The sequence below is a fragment of the Podarcis muralis genome, chromosome 5 (genome assembly GCF_964188315.1).
Source record: "Podarcis muralis chromosome 5, rPodMur119.hap1.1, whole genome shotgun sequence".
In the NCBI taxonomy this organism is placed as follows: Eukaryota; Metazoa; Chordata; class Lepidosauria; order Squamata; family Lacertidae; genus Podarcis; species Podarcis muralis.
The window spans coordinates 97,289,090-97,310,560 of NC_135659.1; the positions used below are offsets into that span (position 1 = coordinate 97,289,090).

The following is a 21,471-nucleotide window of genomic DNA, read 5'->3' on the forward strand; positions in this document are numbered from 1 at the left end:
GTCCCGCCCTCGCCACTCACCCTTTTGCAGCGGCCCCGCCCGATGGGGAACTTAGAAAACTTCCCGGGGCAGGACCCCGGTATGGGCCCCCCCAATATTTTTTACAAGTCGGCACCCCTGCTTTGGTAACATGGCGCCCTGAGCAAGGACAAAGTCTGCCCCCATCCCTACGTACCGTATTTTTCACTCTATAAGACACACTAGACCACAAGACGCACCTAGTTTTTGGAGGAGGAAAACAAGAAAAAAATATTCTGAATCCCAGAAGCCAGAACAGCAAGAGGGATCGCTGCGCAGCGAAAGCAGCGATCCCTCTTGCTGTTCTGGCTTCTGGGATAGCTGAGCAGCCTGCATTCACTCCATAAGATGCACACACATTTCACCTTACTTTTTAGGAGGGAAAAAGTGAGTCTTATAGAGCAAAAAATACGGTATTTCTCATTTTCAAGTTCCAAGAAAGGAGATTCCGACTAAACATTTGGAGGAGTTTTTTGATAGCAAGAGCTGTTCAGCAGGGGAACAGACTCCCTTGTGAGATGGTGGATTTCTCCTTCCTTGGAGGTTTCTAAGCAGAGGTTGGGTGGCCGTCTGTCATGGGTGCTTTAGCTGAGATTCCTGCATCACAGGGGGTTGGACTAGATGACCCCTGGGTCCCTTCTACGATTCTGTGATTCGGAACAATTCCTTTTGGTAGAGTTGCTAGTTGTTGTGGGGATTAATTGAGGAGGGGGCGAACACACTGGAGAAAAAGGTGATATATAAATGCGATGAATAAATAGGCAGAGGGAGGGGGAGAGAAAGTGGCAAACACTTCTTTTTTTAATGTATTTTTATTAAAGATTTTCTTGATTTACAAAGGTATGTGCAATGTCTCGCTACACTGGAATTACTGCATGGTGTGTTTTGGTCCTGAAAAGCAACAATCCAATCAAGTAACCTGCCAGACAGGAGATAAACAAGGACAGGAGAAAAACAATATTCAAATTTCTGTTTTAGACCACCTTTTCTGTGATGTATGTATGATGTTTCTGGGGGTGGTCTTGATCTAAAGGTAAAGGTAAAGGTACCCCTGCCCGTACAGGCCAGTCTTGACAGACTCTAGGGTTGTGCGCCCATCTCACTCAAGAGGCCGGGGGCCAGCGCTGTCCGGAGACACTTCCAGGTCACGTGGCCAGTGTGACATCGCTGCTCTGGCGAGCCAGAGCTGCACACGGAAACGCCGTTTACCTTCCCGCTGGTAAGCGGTCCCTATTTATCTACTTGCATCCGGGAGTGCTTTCGAACTGCTAGGTTGGCAGGCGCTGGGACCAAACAACGGGAGCGCACCCTGCCGCAGGGATTCGAACCGCCGACCTTTCGATCGGCAAGTCCTAGGCGCTGAGGCTTTTACCCACAGCGCCACCCGCGTCCCTGTGGTCTTGATCTACAGGGTGGTAATTTCAAAAGTCTTTATAAGGCCTTCTGTGCCATTTTTCTGGGTCCCTCCTCCTTTCCTGCGTGTGAGGGGAGCACCCTGTTGCAACAGATCAACAAAGATCAAGCTTACTAGTTGCTTTGCTTCTCAATATTCTCTGGTTGGCCTCTGTTATTCTCTCCTACCAATAGGGAACCTATGTAAGGACTCTATATGGCCTCTTGGATACCCCATAAGGGAAAAGGGCAATTTTTGTTTACAACACAACTCGCACCAAAAGGCAAAGTGAGCAATTTGTCCCTCCAAGGACTGGAAGGGAACGGAGCCCTTTTGAGCCTCTGCCTCCGGTCTGCCTCTCCGAATTTCACCATCTTTGGAGAACGAGAGTCTCTTATACGGCCAATCCTGTAGCCCAGAGAGGGACACTTCTCCTTGCTGAGTACAATTGTTTAATCCACACTGAAACGCAGAATGCCTGTGTATATTGTTGAAAGTCAGAAACCCTTGATGCAAATTGCCCAGATAAATCTCCAACTACCTTCTGCCTGCTTCACAGTGATTTAAAATGAAAACAGAGAACATTTTTTAATTGAGCTGTTTTGGGAGACAAGTAACTGTCTGAAAGGTTGATAGATTTAGACTAGATATACAGTGGTACCTCGGGTTAAGTACTTGATTCGTTCTGGAGGTCCGTACTTAACCTGAAACTGTTCTTAACCTGAAGCACCACTTTAGCTAATGGGGCCTCCTGCTGCTGCTGCGTCACCAGAGCACAATTTCTGTTCTCATCCTGAAGCAAAGTTCTTAACCCAAGGTACTATTTCTGGGTTAGCGGAGTCTGTAACCTGAAGCGTCTGTAACCTGAAGCGTATGTAACCTGAGGTACCACTGTATTAAGATTATCTTCAAAGGTCCAGGAAATTGCACCCAAGGCCCTCCTTTTTTGGCCCCAAAATTGAAATGAGTGAAAATCCCCTGCATTCCTAGTGCAAACTCCCTGCAGTAAGAAAGCTAACCCATTGTACACAACCTGCTCAGGCCAGTCTTCTGCCTGCTGCTCTAGTTTTCCATTTGCAGGGAAGTGCTTAGGTGACGTGTGTGTGTGTGTGTAATTTCAAATAGGAACGGCTAAGGGAGCTGGGCATGTTTAGCCTGGAGAAGAGGAGGTTAAGGGGTGATATGATAGCCATGTTCAAATATATAAAAGGATGTCATATAGAGGAGGGAGAAAGGTTGTTTTCTGCTGCTCCAGAGAAGCGGACACGGAGCAATGGATCCAAACTACAAGAAAGAAGATTCCACCTAAACATTAGGAAGAACTTCCTGACAGTAAGAGCTGTTTGACAGTGGAATTTGCTGCCAAGGAGTGTGGTGGAGTCTCCTTCTTTGGAGGTCTTTAAGCAGAGGCTTGACAACCATATGTCAGGAGTGCTCTGATGGTGTTTCCTGCTTGGCAGGGGGTTGGACTCGATGGCCCTTGTGGTCTCTTCCAACTCTATGATTCTAGAGGAAATCCCGAGCCTTTGAAGGCAGCAGAGAAAAAGAAGGCTTCTTTTGCCCAGGTGCGATTCTGTCCCACGTGCCTTTTTTATTTTCTCTGGGCTGAATTTAACCCAAGGCTGTTTTGTTAGGGTGATCCCGAGCTCCAGGGTTATGAGAAATAAAATCCAGAAATGTCCAGAGCATTGCATCCTTTATATTCTGGAATCGGCGCACAGCTGCCTCCCTCCGTGCTCCACAAAACTTCCTTTTGCTCCTTGCGTCCAGCCCACCCCGAACCACGCTGACTCACAAGCTGTGTGGGAGAAGAACGAGCAACGCCATCCCTGCTGTTCCCCACAGAGAACCAGAAGGAATTCCCTCCCCCTCCTCCCCCAGCCCCACGCTCTGGAGCCCAGCACCCTTGGTCTTGAAGGTTCCCTTCCAGTTCCCTGCCTCCCCCTCCACAACAACTCCCCCTCTGGGTTTTGATTTATGGTCCTTGATTGCTCTGTGCAGCTGTGAGCGAAAGTCCCAGGTGGGGCCAGGGTGGGTGGGGAGCAGTTTGTTCTCACTGTGTCTAATCCATCCCAGACCCCAATAAACAGCCGTGAGAGTCTTAAAAAAACACCGCATCCCGGCCACTGGGCTTTACTGGGGAGACTGGGAATGGCCGCTGCATTCCGTAAATAAATATCCCCAGCCCTTTTAAAAGCAGGGCTTGTTTTTCTTTGGGAGAACGGAGGCAATGGGAATATAAGATGCTTTTTTTTTTTTCCTAAGGGGTTGGCTGCTACTGACTTCAGCCTGGAAACGGGAACTTCTCCCCAAGGCTGCATGCAAAAGTACTGGGAACTTTAAAAATCCGTTTTGCTTCATGCAGGACATAGTTAAACTACGGAACTCACAGCCACTGACCTAGACGGCTTTACAAGATAATCGGATAAATTAATAGAGAGGGCTGCTAGCCACAACGACTATGCTGTGCTTCCGTAGTTGGAGGCGGAAATGCTTCTGAATTTCAGTTAGTGGGAATTGAAGGCGTGGAGGGACCTTGTCCTGCTTGCCGGCTGCCAGGACCTAATAATAATAATAATAATAATAATAATAATAATTATTATTATTATTATTTATATCCCGCCCTCCCAGCCGAAGCCAGGCTCAGAGCGGCTGACAACAGTAAAAGTAACACAATTTACATAAAATCACAATCTATTAATTGAAATACATTCTAAAATCAATTCATTCTAAAATTAATTCAGAATCAAATCAATGGCAACCATTGGGCTAGAGTTCTATGAGGATTACCAAAGGAGGGGAGTCAGACTGTGCCTTGGCCAAAGGCCTGGTGGAACAGCTCTGTCTTGCAGGCCCTGCGGAAAGATGTCAAGTCCTGCAGGGCCCTAGTCTCTTGGGACAGAGCGTTCCAGCAGATCAGGGCCACGGCTGAAAAAGCCCTGGCTCTGGTCGAGGCCAGCCTAACCTCCCTGTGGCCCGGGATCTCCAAGCTGTTTTTGTTTGAAGACCGTAAGGTCCTCCATGGGACATACCAGGAGAGGCGGTCCCCTAGGTACGAGGGTCCTAGGCTATATAGGGCTTTAAAGGTTAAGATCAGCACCTTAAACCTGATCCTGTACTCCACCGGGAGCCAGTGCAGCTGGTATAGCACCGGGTGAATGTGATCCCGCAGCAAGGACCCCGTAAGGAGTAGTATTCTGCACCCGCTGTAGTTTCTGGGTCAGTCTCAAGGATTGATATGGCTCCCAGTAGGTTTCCAGCACAATTCAAAGTGCTGACCTTTAAAGCCCTATACTGCCTCAGTCCAGCATACCTGAAGGAGCGTCTCCACCCCCATCGTTCAGCCTGGACACTGAGATGCAGCTCCAAGGGCCTTCTGGAGGTTGCCTCCCTGCAAGAAGTGAGGTTGCAGAGAAACAGGCAGAGGGCCTTCTTGGTAGTGACACCCTCCCATCAGATGTCAAGGAAATAAGCAACTATCTGACTTTTAGAAGACGTCTGAAGGCAGCCCTGTTTAGGGAAGTTTTTAATGTTTGATGTCTAACTTTAATTTGTCGGAAGCCGCCCAGTGTGGCTGGGGGAACCCAGTCCGATGGGTGGCATATAAATGAATTATTATTATTATTAGTTTCCCAACAGGGGGATCTGGTTGGCCACTGTGAGAAGAGGATGCTGAACTAGATGGGCGATTGGCCTGATCCAGCAGAGCTCTTCTTATTGTCCTTACGTTCATTTTGAGTAGACATTCAGTGCTGTAGGGGGAAAATCAGAGATCTGGCTTGACCAGCAATTGTTTCTTTTGGACCACGCTCAGATTCACACCCTCCTTCTTCCGGGACAAATTTGCTTTGGCAGCTTTTTCATTCCTCGGGACAACATATTGACCAAAAGTGGAGAAGATGCTATCGGGGAACAAACACGCTGCTGGAGGGCAGGGCAGGAAGCAGTGTCCCCCCAGCTTCCAGGTGGAAGGATACTCCATCCTTGCTGAGTGAGGATGAGAAAGGGAGACCCGGAGACCTTGGAGACAAGCTGCCAGCCAGAGCAGCCTAGCTGGGAGAGCTGTGGTCCTCCCGCTGTTGAGGGACTCTCAGCTCTCATCAGTCCCTGCTAACCATCCTGGCCAATGGGTCAAGGAAGAGATGGGCTGTAGTCCATCTGCAGAGTCCCAGCTCCTCCGTCCCTGCAGGAGATAATACAGTGGATGCTCGGGTTGCGAATGTGATCCGTGCGGGATGCACGCTCACAACCCGCAGTGTTCGCAACCCGTAGCAGCACATTTGCGCACACGCGGGTTGCAATCTGGCGCTCCTGCGCATGTGCAAAGCGCAATTTCGCACTTCTGCACATGCACGACTGCCAGAACCCAGAAGTAACCCGTTCCGGTACTTCCAGGTTTCGGCGGTCCGTAACCTGAAAAAACGCAACCTGAAGCATCTGTAACCCAAGTTATGACTGTACCGTACTGGGAAAATAGATAGTCACTTTCCTAGGTTCCTGCATGGTGCAATGCAGGTGAGATTGAAGGCGGCCAAGACACTTTAGCTCAGGGGTAGCCAACACAATGCCCTCTAGACGTTCTTCTGCATTTCTCATCGTCCCGGACAATTGGGCATGTTGGCTGGACAGCACCATGTTGGCTGCCCCTCCTTTAGTTGATCAGAAAGGGGGTAGAGTCTCCTTCATTCGAGGATCAGAGGTCTGGAGGGTGGCAACACAAGAACGGGGCCTTTTCTGCAGTGGCTCCCTGTTTGTGGAATGCTCTCCCCAGGTTCGGCTGGCACCTTCATTATACAGCTTTGAGATGCAAAAAAAAAAAATGTTTCTCTTCAATCAGGCCTTTCTTGGGCTGATTAATATCCAAGACCCTTTAAAATGTGTTGTGAGAGGGAGGATTATTTGTTTGTCATATATTTTGTGTTTTTTATCTTGCATTTTCATGGTGTGAACTGCCTCGAGGTCAACAGATGAAGGGCAGCATACAAATTTTAACAAGCAAGCAAGCAAACAAAAATAAGCTGAACATCCTTTAATTGGCTGGCAGCCCTAAAAGAAGCCCGAGAGAGTCCATGCAAGAAAAAAAAGGAACTTTAACTTGAGCAAAACCTCATCATGATTCACAGCAAAGCAAATCCATCAGCTGATTAACCCCATCCTGACCAGCAACTGTAGCTTGGGGGTCCCTGAGCACAGCAAGAACCTGGAGCAGCCTGTCTTCTCATGTGCTTTCTCTGACTTTTGTGGGCGCAGCAGTGCTGGTGGGGCAGCACCCCCTCCTTTTGGCCACGCCTGGGGTTCCCGCCAGTCCCTGACCCTCTGAAGCTGGCTCTGCTGAGCACCTCCAAGCAGCTTTCTTGACCCTTGTGATAAAGACCTATTTAAGAGGCTGGGAAGGGAAGGTCTTTAAGCTGGGCAACGAAGGCTCCGGTCTATAAAAGGGAATCTGTGCAGGCCTATTAGGAAATGAATCCCAAGCTTCCTGTCTCCACAGCTGGGCTGGACAGCCTCTGAGTCATCCAGGGCCATAGAGTCACCCTCAACACCCTTCACCTTTCCCAGACCAGATAAATCAGACATGCTCCTTCCCATGTTGCGAGTTTCCAGTGGTGTCCCCCACTGCAAGCTATTGTACCCTAATCCAGGGGACACGGTGTGCAAATTTGGCTGAGCTCTCGGTGCGACCTGTCAACATAAGGATCATTTGCTGCAAAGGGTCACTGCTGTGAGTTTTTATTAAAAAATCAGGATGACTTCCATCATAATAGAATTTCATCAGACCTAAAGAACTACTATGAGACGCGGGTGGTGCTGTGGGTTAAACCACTGTGCGGCTTGGGCTTGCCGATCGAAAGGTCGGCGGTTTGAATCCCCACGACGGGGTGAGCTCCCGTTGCTCGGTCCCTGCTCCTACCAACCTAGCAGTTCGAAAGCACATCAAAGTGCAAGTAGATAAATAGGTACCGCTCCGGCGGGAAGGTAAATGGCATTTCCGTACACTGCTCTGGTTTCGCCAGAAGTGGCTTAGTCATGCTGGCCACATGACCCAGAAAAACTGTCTGCGGACAAACGCCAGCTCTCTTGGCCTTTAAAGCGAGATGAGCGCCGCAACCCCAGAGTCTTTCGCGACTGGACCTAATGGTCAGGGGTTCCATTACCTTTAAAGGACTACTTAAAAGCCCTGTATCAATGGTATTTAACACCTTATAATGTGAAGTTAATATGCAAGTTAGGTAAAGGTCCAGTCGCGGCGCTCATCTCGCTTTATTGGCCGAGGGAGCTGGCATACAGCTTCCAGGTCATGTGGCCAGCATGACTAAGCCGCTTCTGGCAAACCAGAGCAGCGCAGGAAACGCAGTTTACCTTCCCGCCAGAGTGGTACCTATTTATCTACTTGCACTTATATGCTAGTACTTATATACTTATATTCAAGTTAGGCTCGGATAAATGTTGGAGATGTGGATCAAATAGCTCAGTTCATAAGCCTGAGGCTCGAATCACGTGGCGCTTCAGAGTCTCGGTCTGTAGAACAATAGACTCTCAATCTCAAGGCTGTGGGTACGAGCCCCACGCTGGGCAAAAGATTTCTGCATTGCAGGGAGTTGAGCTAGATGACCGCCATAGTCCTGTAGCCCTGTAGTTCTATGATTTCACGCACACACCCCTTTTGGAATTGTTCTCAGCTAGAAACATTACGGAAATCTGTTCCCTGATAACGCCCAACCTTATGCTGCTTCCAACTTGCCGCAGCAGCAGTTCATTCTGCTCTTTAGCTTTGCTTTATTTTGTTGAGAACCATTTCATTTTTTATTAGTAAGTGGGATGGAGGCCAAGCCGAGCTCTCCTTAGTGGGATGAGCCTCTGAGGATAAAGGAAGGCTCCGGGACGTGGCAGCAAACAGAGAGTCACCCGAGGATGTGAAAAATAACTTTATTTTCGAGTCCCGCTGAATGAGGAAATAACAACAACTACCGACAGTGATCATACGGACCAGCAATCATCTTGGATAAAGCTCTGTTTCAATGTTGTCCGTTCGAAAGTAGGCTAGAGGTCTCAGGAGCCCCTGCCCGCCCCCCCGGGATCCACTAAGTTCTTGTGCCCTCTCTCCTACTGGAAAAGCACCGGTGGTGGAGTGACTCCTCCTGGATCTGGGCGGAAGTCCAAGGAATGGCTTGTCCGTCTCTCCTTGGCAAACCACAATCCCTCGTTGCGCAGCAGCTCGGTTCGGGGGAGGGGTTCGTTCCCACCCTCTCCCGTCTCCCCCGAGTCCGCAGGGCCATCTTCCCCGTCGTCTTGGAGATTGTCACCCGCCAGCACCGAGCCCACCCTGGTTCCAGTCACCCTACCCTCTTGCCCCAGTCAGGAACATCCAACTCCAGCCGCCCCAGGCGTCAAGCCCACCTTGGCTTCTCAGACAGGCGGTTGTCTCTGCTTCATCTCATCTCCGCAGCACCTTCAGGTGGCTCACGCCTCTCGCCTTCAGGCAGTTGCCCCTGCCCAGATCCCGGCGGATGCCCTGGAAGGAAGGCAGAGAAAGCGTTGAAAGCAGTGCCGGACCTGCCCTAGGCTGTGGGGTGCAGTGGTTGGAGTCAGTGCTAGGAATTCCCCAGGCACCAAATTACGCTAGTAGGACTACAAGAAGTTTTGTAAGGAGAAATATACGAAGTGTTCCAAAGTAGGAAAAGATAGAGATATTGGTTATGAGTTTGAAATGTAATAGGGGAAATAAGAAATGCATACTAAGAGATTAGATTGGAAAATTTTCAGACAGGACTGGTGGAAGTCAAAAAAATTGAATAAGATGTAAAAGTATGTTTAATTACTGTTGAAAATGATATGTTAAAAAAACTAATAAAAATTTATATATAAAAAAAGAAATTCCCCTGGTACCGGGCGCGTTTTGCGACTGGCACTGGCCCAATCGTGACCACATGGAGATTTCTGGATGCCAGGCTTGTGACTGACATCTGGCTGGCTCCTCTAGCTTTCTTAAGCAGGTCAGTGGAAAAGCTTATTTATTGCATTTATACCCTGCCTTTTCCTCCAAAGAGTACATGGTTCACCTCCCTCTTTAGTTAATCCCTATGACAACCCTGTGAGGTAGGCGAAGACCCTAATCTCCCAGGTCCAAGTCTGACACTCTAATCACTACACCACACTGCCTTCCTAGAGTCCTTCTGCTCTGTGGCAGCTACAAAAATGAAGTAGGCAATGGGTGAATGGGTGGCGCTGTGGGTTAAACCACAGAGCCTAGGACTTGCCAATCAGAAGGTCGGCGGTTCGAACCCCTGTGGCGGGGTGAGCTCCCATCATTCGGTCCCAGCTCCTGCCCACCTAGCAGTTCGAAAGCACCCCTAAGTGCAAGTAGATAAATAGGTACTGCTTTATAGCGGGAAGGTAAATGGCGTTTCCGTGTGCTGCTCTGGTGCCGGTTCACCGGAGCAGCTGCGTCACGCTGGCCACGTGACCCGGAAGTGTCTGCGGACAGCGCTGCCTCCCGGCCTCTAGAGTGAGATGAGCGCACAACCCTAGAGTCTGTCAAGACTGGCCCGTACGGGCAGGGGTACCTTTACCTTTACCTTACCTCCCCAGCCAAGACCGGGCTCAGGGCGGCTAACACCCAATATAAAAGCAATTGATTGAAATACAACTTAAAAACAAGTTTAAAATACAACATTAAAACATTAAAATACAGCCTCATTTCAGTGGAAACTCAAATCAAAAACTTTTGGGGGGATGAAAACGTCAAGTCTTCACCAAGGCTAACTATCCAGACTGGTCCTACATGGGCCAGGAAAAAGCCAGGGAAGTCCCCAAATAGGAGTTCCATATAAAAGATCGGTAAAGCCAATTGTCATTTAGAGAAGGATCTGAAATATTTTCCTTGAAGCTTGAATTAGTTGTTTCTCAATTGTTTTGTGTTATGTTTTAAGGTAAACAGCACTGAATATTTTTTCCTCTTAAAATTCAAAGCTGTATAGAAATGAAATGAATAATAATAGCAATAAATCTCATCAGGGAAAAATGGGGAAAACGGGAAACATTCCGTTGTGGCATCTGTAACCTAAGGTGCTATTTGGCGATTAGCTTCTATACGTATTTCAGTTTCTAACAGTTTCAGTTAGAGTGCTAGACTAGGAGCTGTGGAAGACCAGGGTCATAGCTGTCAAGCGTCCCTTATTTGGCGGGACAGTCCCTTATCCCAGCGCCATGTCCCACTGCTGTCCCTTATTGATGATGTCCCTTAAATAAGCTACTGAAGATAATGGGGCCCTTTCTATGTCCAGCTGTGCTTTGTCAACAACAAATTGTTGCTGTGTTTTTTGTGTTGAGCATATGCTATATGGTAATTTATGGAACTAATAGGTATCTAAAGCCATTTGCACGCAACAAAATATGTATTTTATCAAAGTAATTGTTGATCCCTTAGTTTGGCTGCTGATCCCTTATTTTCGAGGCTGCTGGTCCCTTATTTTCAAATCTGTAAGTTGACAGCTATGACCAGGGTTTGCACCCCCCTCGGCCATGAAGCTCAATGGGTAGTGACTGAGGGGAGGGGCCTCACTCCCCTTCAGCCTAACCTACCTCACAGGGTTGTTGTGCGGATTAAATGGGGGGGGGGTAGGGAAAACCATCCATGCCACATTGAGCTCCCTGGAGAGGAAGCAGAAATGTAGCAAGTAAAGCAATTCACCTGCATTGTCTTGCAACAGTCACAACAACCCCCCAAGGTAGGCCAATGTTAGACGCATGTTGAAGGGGGCCTGAAGTCACCCACTCACCCGGTGAACTCACAAGCCTGAAATTGCGGCAGGCTCCCCCATTTGAACCTCAGCTTAGCCGCAGTGGGAGCCACTGCAATACTGCAGAACAGAGCGCAAGAGGTGGGGGTCACCAAATTTTAGTGCCAGGCAGGGCGCTGCTGACGTTTGAGAGCCCGAATCCTGCCACTGGTCTCGGAACAGGGTCATTACTAGGTATTGAAAGGGCTCAGGGTATGTGCGTTACTTAAAGTGTAGAGATAGGTAAAGGTAAAGGGACCCCTGACCATTAGGTCCAGTCATGGCCGACTCTGGGGTTGTGGCGCTCATCTCGCTTTATTGGCCGAGGGAGCCAGCATACAGCTTCCGGGTCATGTGGCCAGCATGACTAAGCCGCTTCTGGCGAACCAGAGCAGCGCACGGAAACGCTGTTTACCTTCCCGCCGGAGCGGTACCTATTTATCTACTTGCACTTTGACGTGCTTTTGAACTGCTAGGTTGGCAGGAGCAGGGACCGAGCAACGGGAGCTCACCCCGTCGGGATTTGAACCGCCAACCTTCTGATCAGCAAGTCCTAAGCTCTGTGGTTTAACCCACAGCGCCACCCACGTCCCCAAAGTGTGGAGATATCTCTGGGCAAATTAAGACGGCAAGTAGCTGGGGTCTCACCAGCACTGTAAGCAAAGTGAAAATAACGCTTTCTAAAGCCTGGTTGAAAGACGCAAGGTTCAGTCACCCTGGGCGACCCTCTAACATCACCCATGACCCAGAATTCTCTAGGGCATCTGCTCCCAAGTTGGGTGGTACTGCCTCCTGGGTGGGGTGTGGATTACTTATGGGGCCACCAAAAGACAAGGGGGCAAGAGATGGAGCTGTAAATGACTATTAGACTTTGGGAAACCTGGTACCACTGGGTCAAGTTCATCAATTCTGTTTAATGCAACAGGAATTGATGATCTTGACCCAGTAATACCAGGTTTTCCAAAGTCTGATAATCATTCACACCTCCAGCTTTAATTGCATTGTGAGAAAGTGTGCAGTTGCTTCTGTTCTGAATTTTATTGTGCTATTATCTTTCTTAGTGGGTTCTGCAAAGCGCTATTCTGAAGAATGCCTTCACACACACACACACACACACACACACACAGGAACAACCAAGGATTCCGGATCAGCGCAACAGCAGCGTTGGTCACCAGTCACCTGACCTACGGTCAGTTTTGTCACTGCTGATCACCAGGCAGGCAAGGGGTAGGGGTGAAGCTGGGGTGAAGTCTGCCCAGTGCAGATTTGCTGGAGGGAAGTTGGCTCCACCTGTGTGCTTGCAGAGCACCAACCTTGCTGCTGCCGCACCTTCCCCTTCTACCTCTCAGTAAGCATAAGTATGCAAGAGCCTGCTAGATCACGTCAATGGCCCATCTAGTCCAGCATCAGTAATAATAATAATAATGATGATTTTTTATTTATACCCCACCCTTCCCGGTTCAAAAACTGGGCTCACGGCGGCTAACAACAAATTATAAAATTATAATTATAAAAGCAGCATAAAATACAGTATAAAAACATGAATAACAATAAAATTCAAAAATCAATTTAGGGGAAATAAACATTAGGTAATCCCCAGGGCTAGCTGGCTGAATTGGTCCTACTTGGGCCAGCGAGGAGGCCAGGGGAGAATTAGCTGTGGGGTCTCAGAGCGGGTAATCTTCATAAAAGGGGAGGGGGAGGGAAGGGAAGGGAAATAAAAGATCAGGCTGAATTCAAATTAAAGGCCAGGCGGAATAGCTCTGTCTTACAGACCTGATGGAAGGAGGTTAAATCCTGCAGGGCCCTGGTCTCCTGGGACAGAGCATTCCACCAGGTCGGAGCCATCACTGAGAAGGCCCTGGCCCTGGTGGAAGATAGTCTGACTTCTTTAGGCACCTCTAAACTATGGTTGTTCATGGACCTTAAGGTCCTCTGAGGGGCAGACCAGGAGAGGCGGTCCCATAGATACGAGGGCCTTAAGCCACAAAGGGCTTAACTGTTCATGGGGGGTTCAAGCCCCATGTTGGGCAAAAGATTCCTGCATTTCAGGGACTTGGACCAGATGGTCCTCATGCATCCAATTGATGCTGACAAATTTTCAAGAGGACTTTAAAATCCAGTAACAAGGCCTTGCAAAGTGGAGCAGAAATGTAGAGGAATGAATTTTCAGGTTTCTCATTTTCCCAGCCTTAAATAGAGAAACTGAAAGAGCGAACGCCTTTGCTTTTCAAACTTGGGGGAGGAGAGGCTTTTGCAGGGGAAGCAGACACACCGCATGGAACCTGGGAATCTCCCTTGCACTCTTAGTCTGGCCTCTTGGCTCCACCAAGCTCAGTGCTGCCCACAGCAACTGGCAGAGACCCTCCAGGGTTCCAGGCAAGGGTCATTCCCTGGAGATAGCAGGGATTGAACCCAGAACCTTCCGCATGCACAACTCATGCAAGCTGATCTACCGTCTCTCCCCCTTTCTGCAACGTGCAATGGGGCAGCCGGGTTGCCATCTCTGGTTGGAGAAAGCGCACAGCCAGCATGTTCCAGCATGTGACGTGCGGGAGGAGATGCGCCCAGACCTTCAGGGACTAAGAGCAATGGCCGTTTTGGCAGAAGGGGGCATGGGACCTGGAGCGTCGCCCTTCCTGCCTCTCCCCGCCAGGAGTCTTGCTTATGGCCTCACAGAAGGTTGCCATGGCGAAGGTCATGATGTCATCACCAGCTGGGGAATAGCCGGAAGCCGGAGCGAGTCTGGAATGACAGCCAGCTCCCAGGCTGAGCCCTGGATTAAGGCTCTCCTCCAGTCACTTTGGAAATCAAAAAGGTCGCACTCCTTCCCAGCACTTAGAAGGAAAAGAAAACTTTTTGATTGAGCCTGTTTTTCAAAACAGAACACAAGCATATCCTGGGCTCCCCTCGTCGTCTTCTCCATTTTTGGAAGTTGAAACTACCGTGGCTTGAAGGACAAGACCCACACACAGGTGTGATCCTGCCAACATTCCCCTCTCTCCTTCCAACAATCTGTGAGGTTGCTTTACACTACAGATCCCATCATCTCTGATCATTGGCCATGGTGGCTGGGGAAGAGTTGCAGTTGCAGAACATCTGGAGGGCACCGGGTTGGTGAAGGTTGCTTAATATTTGGAGCAGAGCATTGCTCTTCGAAGATCAATACAGTTGTCTGTTTTCCGACCACCAGATGTCTTTCTCTGCAACCAGAGATGCTAAACTGGGCATTATACATAAAACCCATGTGCTCTTCCAGTAATTAGAAGCTATTGAATGAAGCTGCTAATCACAGAATTGTAGCATTGGGAGTGACTACGAGAATCATCTAGTCCAGGCATAGGCAAACTCGGCCCTCCAGATGTTTTGGGACTACAATTCCCATCATCCCTGACCACTGGTCCTGTTAGCTATGGATGATGGGAGTTGTAGTCCCAAAACACCTGGAGGGCTGAGTTTGCCTATGCCTGATCTTGTCCAGCGCAGGAATGTTCAATACGATTTTATTCCTGCTGCTGGATTCTACATTTTGGCTGTAAAATTCAGCTGAATGTCATGTTGTGAAAATGTCGTGTTAAAAGCCACTGCTCCCAACAAAATTGAATTCCCTTGACAGTCCGTTAAAGTGCTGCAAAGACGAGGAGATGATACATGCGTCCTGATTACTGAGGCTAGACTACACAGAGACACAATCAGTCTCCCTGCGAAGCTCACCTGCTGTTACTGGTGCTGTTAACATCTAGGAACCCCGATAAGGAACACAGGATGCTGCAGATGCAGCTCGAAATAGAATCATAGAATTCTAGAGCTGGAAGGGACCCCAAAGCTCATCTAGTCCAATCCCCTGCAATGCAGGAATTCTGCCCACAGCTGTTCCTGGGTGGGCTCAGACCACCAACTTTCTGGTGAACAGCTGGTCGCACAGCCCCATTCTGCTACAGGGGGTCCAGTTAGCATGGAATTGTCTAGTCTGCTGAGACCCTCCCTGCCTGCGCACTGTCTCGCCAGAGTGGTGCATGCTCTGGTTATCTCCCGCTTGGACTACTGCAATGCGCTCTACGTGGGGCTACCTTTGAAGGTGACTTGGAAACTACAACAAATCCAGAATGTGGCAGCTAGACTGGTGACTGGGAGTGGCTGCTGAGACCACATAACACTGGTCTTGAAATACCTACACTGGCTCCCAGTACGTTTCCGAGCACAATTCAAAGTGTTGGTGTTGACCTTTAAAGCCCTAAACGGCCTCAGCCCAGTATACCTGAAGGAGTGTCTCCACCCCCATTGTCCAGCCCGGACACTGAGGTCCAGCTCCGAGGGTCTTCTGGTGGTTCCCTCACTGGGGGAAGTGAGGTTACACGGAACCAGACAGAGGACCTTCTCAGTGGTGGCGCCTGCCCTGTGGAATGCCCTCCCATCAAAAGTCAAGAAAATAAACAAGTATCTGACTTTTAGAAGACATCTGAAGGCAGCCCTTTTTAGGGAAGTTTTTAACGTTTGATTTTTCATTGTGTTTTTAATATTCTGTTGGGAGCCGCCCAGCATGGCTGGGGAGACCCAGCCAGATGGATGAGGTATAAGTAATAAATAAATTATTATTATTTATTAATATTAATATTAGCTCGGTCTTAGGCAGAGCATAATGCCTATGCCTGAACGGGTGAGGAAAAATGATAGGCGCCACGGCAGCGAGCATCTCCTGAAGCCAGCCAGAGCCAACTGCGCTACCAGGCTGGCTCCGGGCTGCTGAGGCTGCTGCTGCCATGTTTCCCGGGGATATATTTGTAAATCTGGGGACATTCTGGGGACGGAATCTGTCCAGGGACGGATTTGCAAATCCAGGGAGTGTCCCTGGGAACCGGGGATGTCTGGTAACCCTAACCTACAAGGTTTCAGAAGAGGAAAGACAGCAAAAGCTTGTTCATAAAAGATGCTCTGAGGCTCATGCGTTGGTGCAAATCCTTCAGTCCCCTCGGGAGATGCAAGCGTGAAATGTTTGCTGGTGCAAAAGAGCATCAGTATAAAACTGACCTGCAGACATTAAACAGGCTTGGCCTAAAGAATTTTTAGGCAACTCTGCAAGAACAGAATGACCCCTTCCTCCCCATGTTGCTGTCACGCTGGAGATCAAGGGGCAAGCCCCAGTTTTCATAATAAGATACCAACCCCACCAGAATCAATGGGGAGTCCCTAGATCAGGGGTGGAGAATCTTTGGCCCTCCATAACGCTAAAGGTCACGGTCACCCAATGGTGACGGTATGCTGCCCCCCCCCCAGCCATTACTGAATATATAGGCTGATTCGGACATAAGAAAAGCCCGTGGTTTGCATTTGCCATAGACTATTGCATGTTCTGCATCAGACACACACAAGCCAACCATAGTTATTCTTCCTTCTACCTCTGTCTGCCCAAAGACCTCCTGGTTGCCATTCCACAAGCAGTAGACTCTGTGGGTGATGTAACAGCCCAAGCCATGGCAGTGCTGAAGAAGAAGAAGAAGAAGAGTTTGGATTTGATATCCCGCCTTTCACTGCCTTTAAGGAGTCTCAAAGCGGCTAACATTCTCCTTTCCCTTCCTCCCCCACAACAAACACTCTGTGAGGTGAGTGGGGCTGAGAGACTTCAGAGAAGTGTGACTAGCCCAAGGTCACCCAGCAGCTGCATGTGGAGGAGCGGAGACGCGAACCCGGTTCCCCAGATTATGAGACTACCGCTCTTAACCACTACACCACACTGGCTCTGTGCTGAGACACAGTTTGCTCTCTCTCTCTCTCTCTCTCTATATATATATATAACCCAAACTAACCCTAGCTTGCAAGCAACCTTATAAAGGAATATCGGAAGCAGCCTTATTATACTAAATCGGCAGCCTTATTATACCAAAACAGGACAAAGAACAACAACAAGAGTCCCTAAAGCAAACGCAACAAAACATTATTTGGAACCAGGATATCTCTTCAGGAACTGAATGTTATCACTTTCTCCATTGACAACTGAGAAAACAAAGTGAACTGGAAAAGACTGAGCAGCTGAAACGGATTTTTGTCTACCATTGTGCGTCTTCTTGGTGTTTTGTTTCCGTATCTCCATTGAAATATAGATATTCAGTGTAATTTGAAAACTGGGTTTTCAGGGGGGGGGGGGGACAGGGAAACTTGCCTGATCTAACCAACTCCTCCTACAAGGAAATGCAGCTGGGACTGGCGATACCTCCAGACCGTCCTGTTTCGTACACCAGAATTTCAGGTGTGTGCAAATTTAACAGTTCTCTTGCCCTGGCACAACAAAACCACTTTTGAAACAAGTGGGTCAAAAAATGTGGAGTGCCTGAATGGGAAGATATAGAGACACTCCCCCCGTCAAGCAGAACAGGATGAGTGCTCAAAAAATACTGGGCGCACCCTAACCGCCATATAAGCCAGCCTTTCTCAACCTGTGGGTCCCCAGATGTTGTTGAACTACAACTCCCATCACTCCTAGCTAGCAAGGCCAGAGCTCAGGGATGATGGGAGTTGTAGTCCAACAACATCTGGGGACCCACAGGTTGAGAACCGCTGAAAGCCATGGGTATGCAAACTAAGGCCTGAGGGCTGGATCCAGCCCAATCGCCTTCTAAATCCGTCCCAAGGACGGTCCAGGAATCAGCATGTTTTTACATGAGTAAAATGTGTCCTTTTATTTAAAATGCATCTCTGGGTTATTTGTGGGGCCTGCCTGGTGTTTTTACATGAGTAGAATGTGTGCTTTTATTTAAATTGCATCTCTGGGTTATTTGTGGGGCCTAGGAATTTGTTCAATATTTTTTTTCCAAAATATAGTCTGGCCCCCCACAAGGTCTGAGGGACAGTGGACCGGCCCCCTGCTGAGGCTCAAATATTTTGAGGATGCGTTGGCTACACTAACTACCTAGAAAGACAAAAACTGAAGATCATTCAACTCCAGGATCCTGTTTTATGCAAGTGGCCCACCAGCAAGTTACGAAAGCCAAAGCCTCCTCATCTCCCCGCTGTCAGAAGAGTGGATCGGGTCCAGGAGGGCCAGTCCAGTAGAGATGGAAGCCATGTCTGACTACAGCCTCCCAATCACTATTTTGCAGTGGGGAGATGCAGGAAATAGATGGAAAACAGGCAGTATATGCAAGCACTCAGAACTAACACTGTGCCTTACTATCCTAGTGGTGTGTGGTTAGAGTGTCCGATTACAACCTCTGCCATGGAGCTTCACTGGGTGACCTTGGGCCAGTGATGGCCCCTCAGTCTAACCTACTTCACAGGGTTGATGTGGAGATTAAATGAAGAGAGGGGAGATGTATGCCACACTTGAGGAGGAGCCAAAGTTGGGGTATAAATGCAATCAATAAAAAGAATTGTAAAGGGCTGGTGTTAGATCAGGACCCAGACTTATTCATCAATGAACTAAGGGCTAGCCACCATCTCCCAACCTCAGTCTACCCATCTGCACAAAGGGGGATAAACTTCTAGCACTGGAAGTTTCCACACTGAAGCCTTTGGAGAAGCCTGGAATGCCAACCTTTTCCCCCAACCTGGTGAGTGCAGGTGTACCCCCCTGCTTAAACAGTAAGAGGAAAGCATTCTGCGCATGTCCAGAGACACTCTCTCCTGATGAGCACTTACTGTTCCCAACCCTAACCCTGCGGGAAGCCATCTAATTAGACTTTAATTCGATTCTGACCTGTTTCTAGGAAGTAATTTAATTATTGTTTGATTTTATAAAAAGGTAAAGGTACCCCTGCCCGTACGGGCCAGTCTTGACAGACTCTAGGGTTGTGCGCCCATCTCACTCTATAGGCCGGGAGCCAGCGCTGTCTGCAGACACTTCCAGGTCACGTGGCCAGCGTGACATCGCTGCTCTGGCGAGCCAGAGCCACACACGGAAACGCCGTTTACCTTCCCGCTAGTAAGCGGTCCCTATTTATCTACTTGCACCCGGGGGTGCTTTCAAACTGCTAGGTTGGCAGGCGCTGGGACCGAACGACGGGAGCGCACCCCGCCGCGGGGATTCGAACCGCCGACCTTTCGATCGGCAAGCCCTAGACGCTGAGGCTTTTACCCACAGCGCCACCCGCTGTTATATATTTTTATTGGTATAAATTTATACCAATGTTATATATTTGATGTTAGCCGCTCTGAGCCCGACTTTGGCCGGGGCGGGTGAGATATAAATAAAAGTTTTATTATTATTATTATTATTATTATTATTATTATTATTATTATTATTATTATTACTATTACTATCACATTTGATTCAAGTCTTAGCTCTGGCCCTGAACAGATGGTTTGGAGTCAAGCACTGTTTGTCACAGTCTATAAAAAGCACAGGGATATACAAACACATCAAATGGAGAACCAGCTCTGCTGGCCAGACTGGAATCCCCTTAGCTGATAGGAGGAGGCGATTGCCTACCTCCCACCTAGGGTTTTCACAGGAGAAGCAAAACTGACCTATGTGTAGGGAAACAATCTGCTAGCTCCCTGGGAAATGAGGGCTTTTATAAACCTCCCCACCCTGGGGAGTTGCTTCTGAATGCCAGGCCCCCGCCTTGCAACAGGGGCCACGATTGCCAAACAAAGCGTGCCTCTGAGCATGCACAGAGTGCTGCTGAGTAATTGCTTCCAGGCATGGGTGTGCCAAGGAGGGGGACAATAGAAATACAGTGGTACTTCTCAACGTGCAAGTAGGTAAATAGGTACCGCTCTGGCGGGAAGGTAAACGGTGTTTCCGTGCGCTGCTCAGGTTCGCCAGAAGCGGCTTAGTCATGCTGGCCACATGACCCGGAAGCTGTACGCCGGCTCCCTCGGCCAATAAAGCGAGATGAGCGCTGCAACCCCAGAGTCGTCCGCAACTGGACCTAATGGTCAGGGGTCCCTTTACCTTTACCACTTTAGCTAATGGGGCCTCCCGCTGCTGCTGCGCCGCCGCACGATTTCTGTACTCATCCTGAAGCAAAGTTCTTAGCCCAAGGTACTATTTCTGGGTTAGCGGAGTTTGTAAGCTGAAGCGTCTGTAACCCGAGGTACCACTGTACTTAACTGACCCATCGCGTCGGTTCTGCCCCTCCAACAAGTCTCCCCCGCCCCAACAAAAATCCTGGCTATGCCCATGCTTCCAGGTGATGGCTTAGGAACCCGAGGGCTGAGCGCTTCTAAGCTATCCTGGTCTCCCCCAGCCGCAGCCCCCTCGGGCAGCAGGACTCACCCCCTTCCTCTGGTTGCTGAGGCAGAAGGTGCAGATGCTGCGCGGCTGCTTGCCCGGCTCCATCACGTCTCCCTTGGCCCCGCACAGGGCGCGGAAGCAGGGCTGCCCGTCGTCGGCGCCGTCGCCCAGGAGCAGCACGTTGGCGAGGTGCGCGATGTAGCTGGACGCCAGGCGCAGCGTCTCGATTTTGGAGAGCTTCCTGTCCACCGGCTCGGTGGGGATGAGGGTGCGCAGCGCCGTGAAGGCGGTGTTCACGCTCTGCGTCCGGTCCCGCTCGCGCGCGTTGGCCGCCTGCCGCTGCTTGACCACCACCACCGGCCCGCCGGACGGCCGGGCAGCGCCTGGACAGCAGCCGAAGGAGCGCTCCGACGCGTCGCTGCTGCCTCCGCTGCGCGCCTCCTCCTCGTCCTCCGACGCGTCGTCCTCCTCCGACAGCAGGCGCAGCTCCGGGTACAGGACGCGCGCCGCCACCGGGCGCAGCAGCGCGAACGCCATGGCCGCGCCGTCGGGGGTGGGAGGAAAGGAGAGCCGCCGCTTCTCTGCAACGGGCGCTGCGCGCGGCCCGAGCCCCGCGGAGGCGCGTCCGACGCGGGGAAACTCTCGCCGACGCCTCGCCGCGCGTCCCGGAGCCGCGCTCTGCGGGGCTCGCCAAGGCGCCGTCTAGATATAGCTATAAAAGGCGCAGGGCGGAGGCGAGCGGCCACGGTGGAATGCGCGCCGGCCAATCGCGGCGCGGGGAGCGGAGCATCCCTCGCCGGCCTGGCCAATGGGAAGGCGGGTCTGATCCGGTTTCTGGAGCCGTCTGGCCGGGCAAAGGGGATGTGCCGCTGCGTCGCATCCACCGCCAGTGTTTGCGCAGAAGGTTGCCACCCGTCCAGTTATAATACAGGAGTGTCCTGTATTTCTTTTATATATATATATATATAAATAATTTTTATTGAATGATTTTATGTTACAAAAAACAATACAGCCATACTACCACTAAATATAATGAAGAAATAAAAATTACATACATCAATATTTAGTTTGTTATTTGTTATTTACAGTCTTAAAGGTACCCCTGCCCG

At 49.7% G+C, this 21,471-nt stretch overlaps 1 protein-coding gene across 2 annotated transcripts; it reads right to left on the reverse strand.

Annotated features, from left to right (window-relative positions):
- Positions 1 to 797: 797 nt before the first annotated feature.
- TCF15 (transcription factor 15) lies at positions 798 to 21,067 on the reverse strand. Of its 2 annotated transcripts, none has more exons than XM_028735522.2 (2): positions 20,405 to 21,067; positions 798 to 937 (listed from the first exon to the last, which is right to left on the reverse strand). In XM_028735522.2, the coding sequence occupies exons 1-2, from the start codon at positions 20,897 to 20,899 to the stop codon at positions 929 to 931; spliced, it is 504 nt and encodes a 167-aa protein (XP_028591355.1). In that variant the 5' UTR covers positions 20,900 to 21,067; the 3' UTR covers positions 798 to 928. The 2 variants fall into 2 exon arrangements, with proteins under 2 accessions (XP_028591355.1, XP_028591354.2); XM_028735521.2 differs by lacking the exon at positions 798 to 937 and adding an exon at positions 8,323 to 8,924 and having other exon boundaries at positions 20,405 to 21,056.
- Positions 21,068 to 21,471: the final 404 nt, after the last annotated feature.

Bases quoted from the DNA above. Each gene is read 5' to 3' on its own strand.
- TCF15 (XM_028735521.2), bottom strand. From the start codon at position 20,899: ATGGCGTTCGCGCTGCTGCGCCCGGTGGCGGCGCGCGTCCTGTACCCG. The intron at 8,925-20,404 runs GTGAGTCCTGCT...CCTTCCTTCCAG, and splicing joins TCAGCAACCAGAGGAAGGGG to GGCATCCGCCGGGATCTGGG.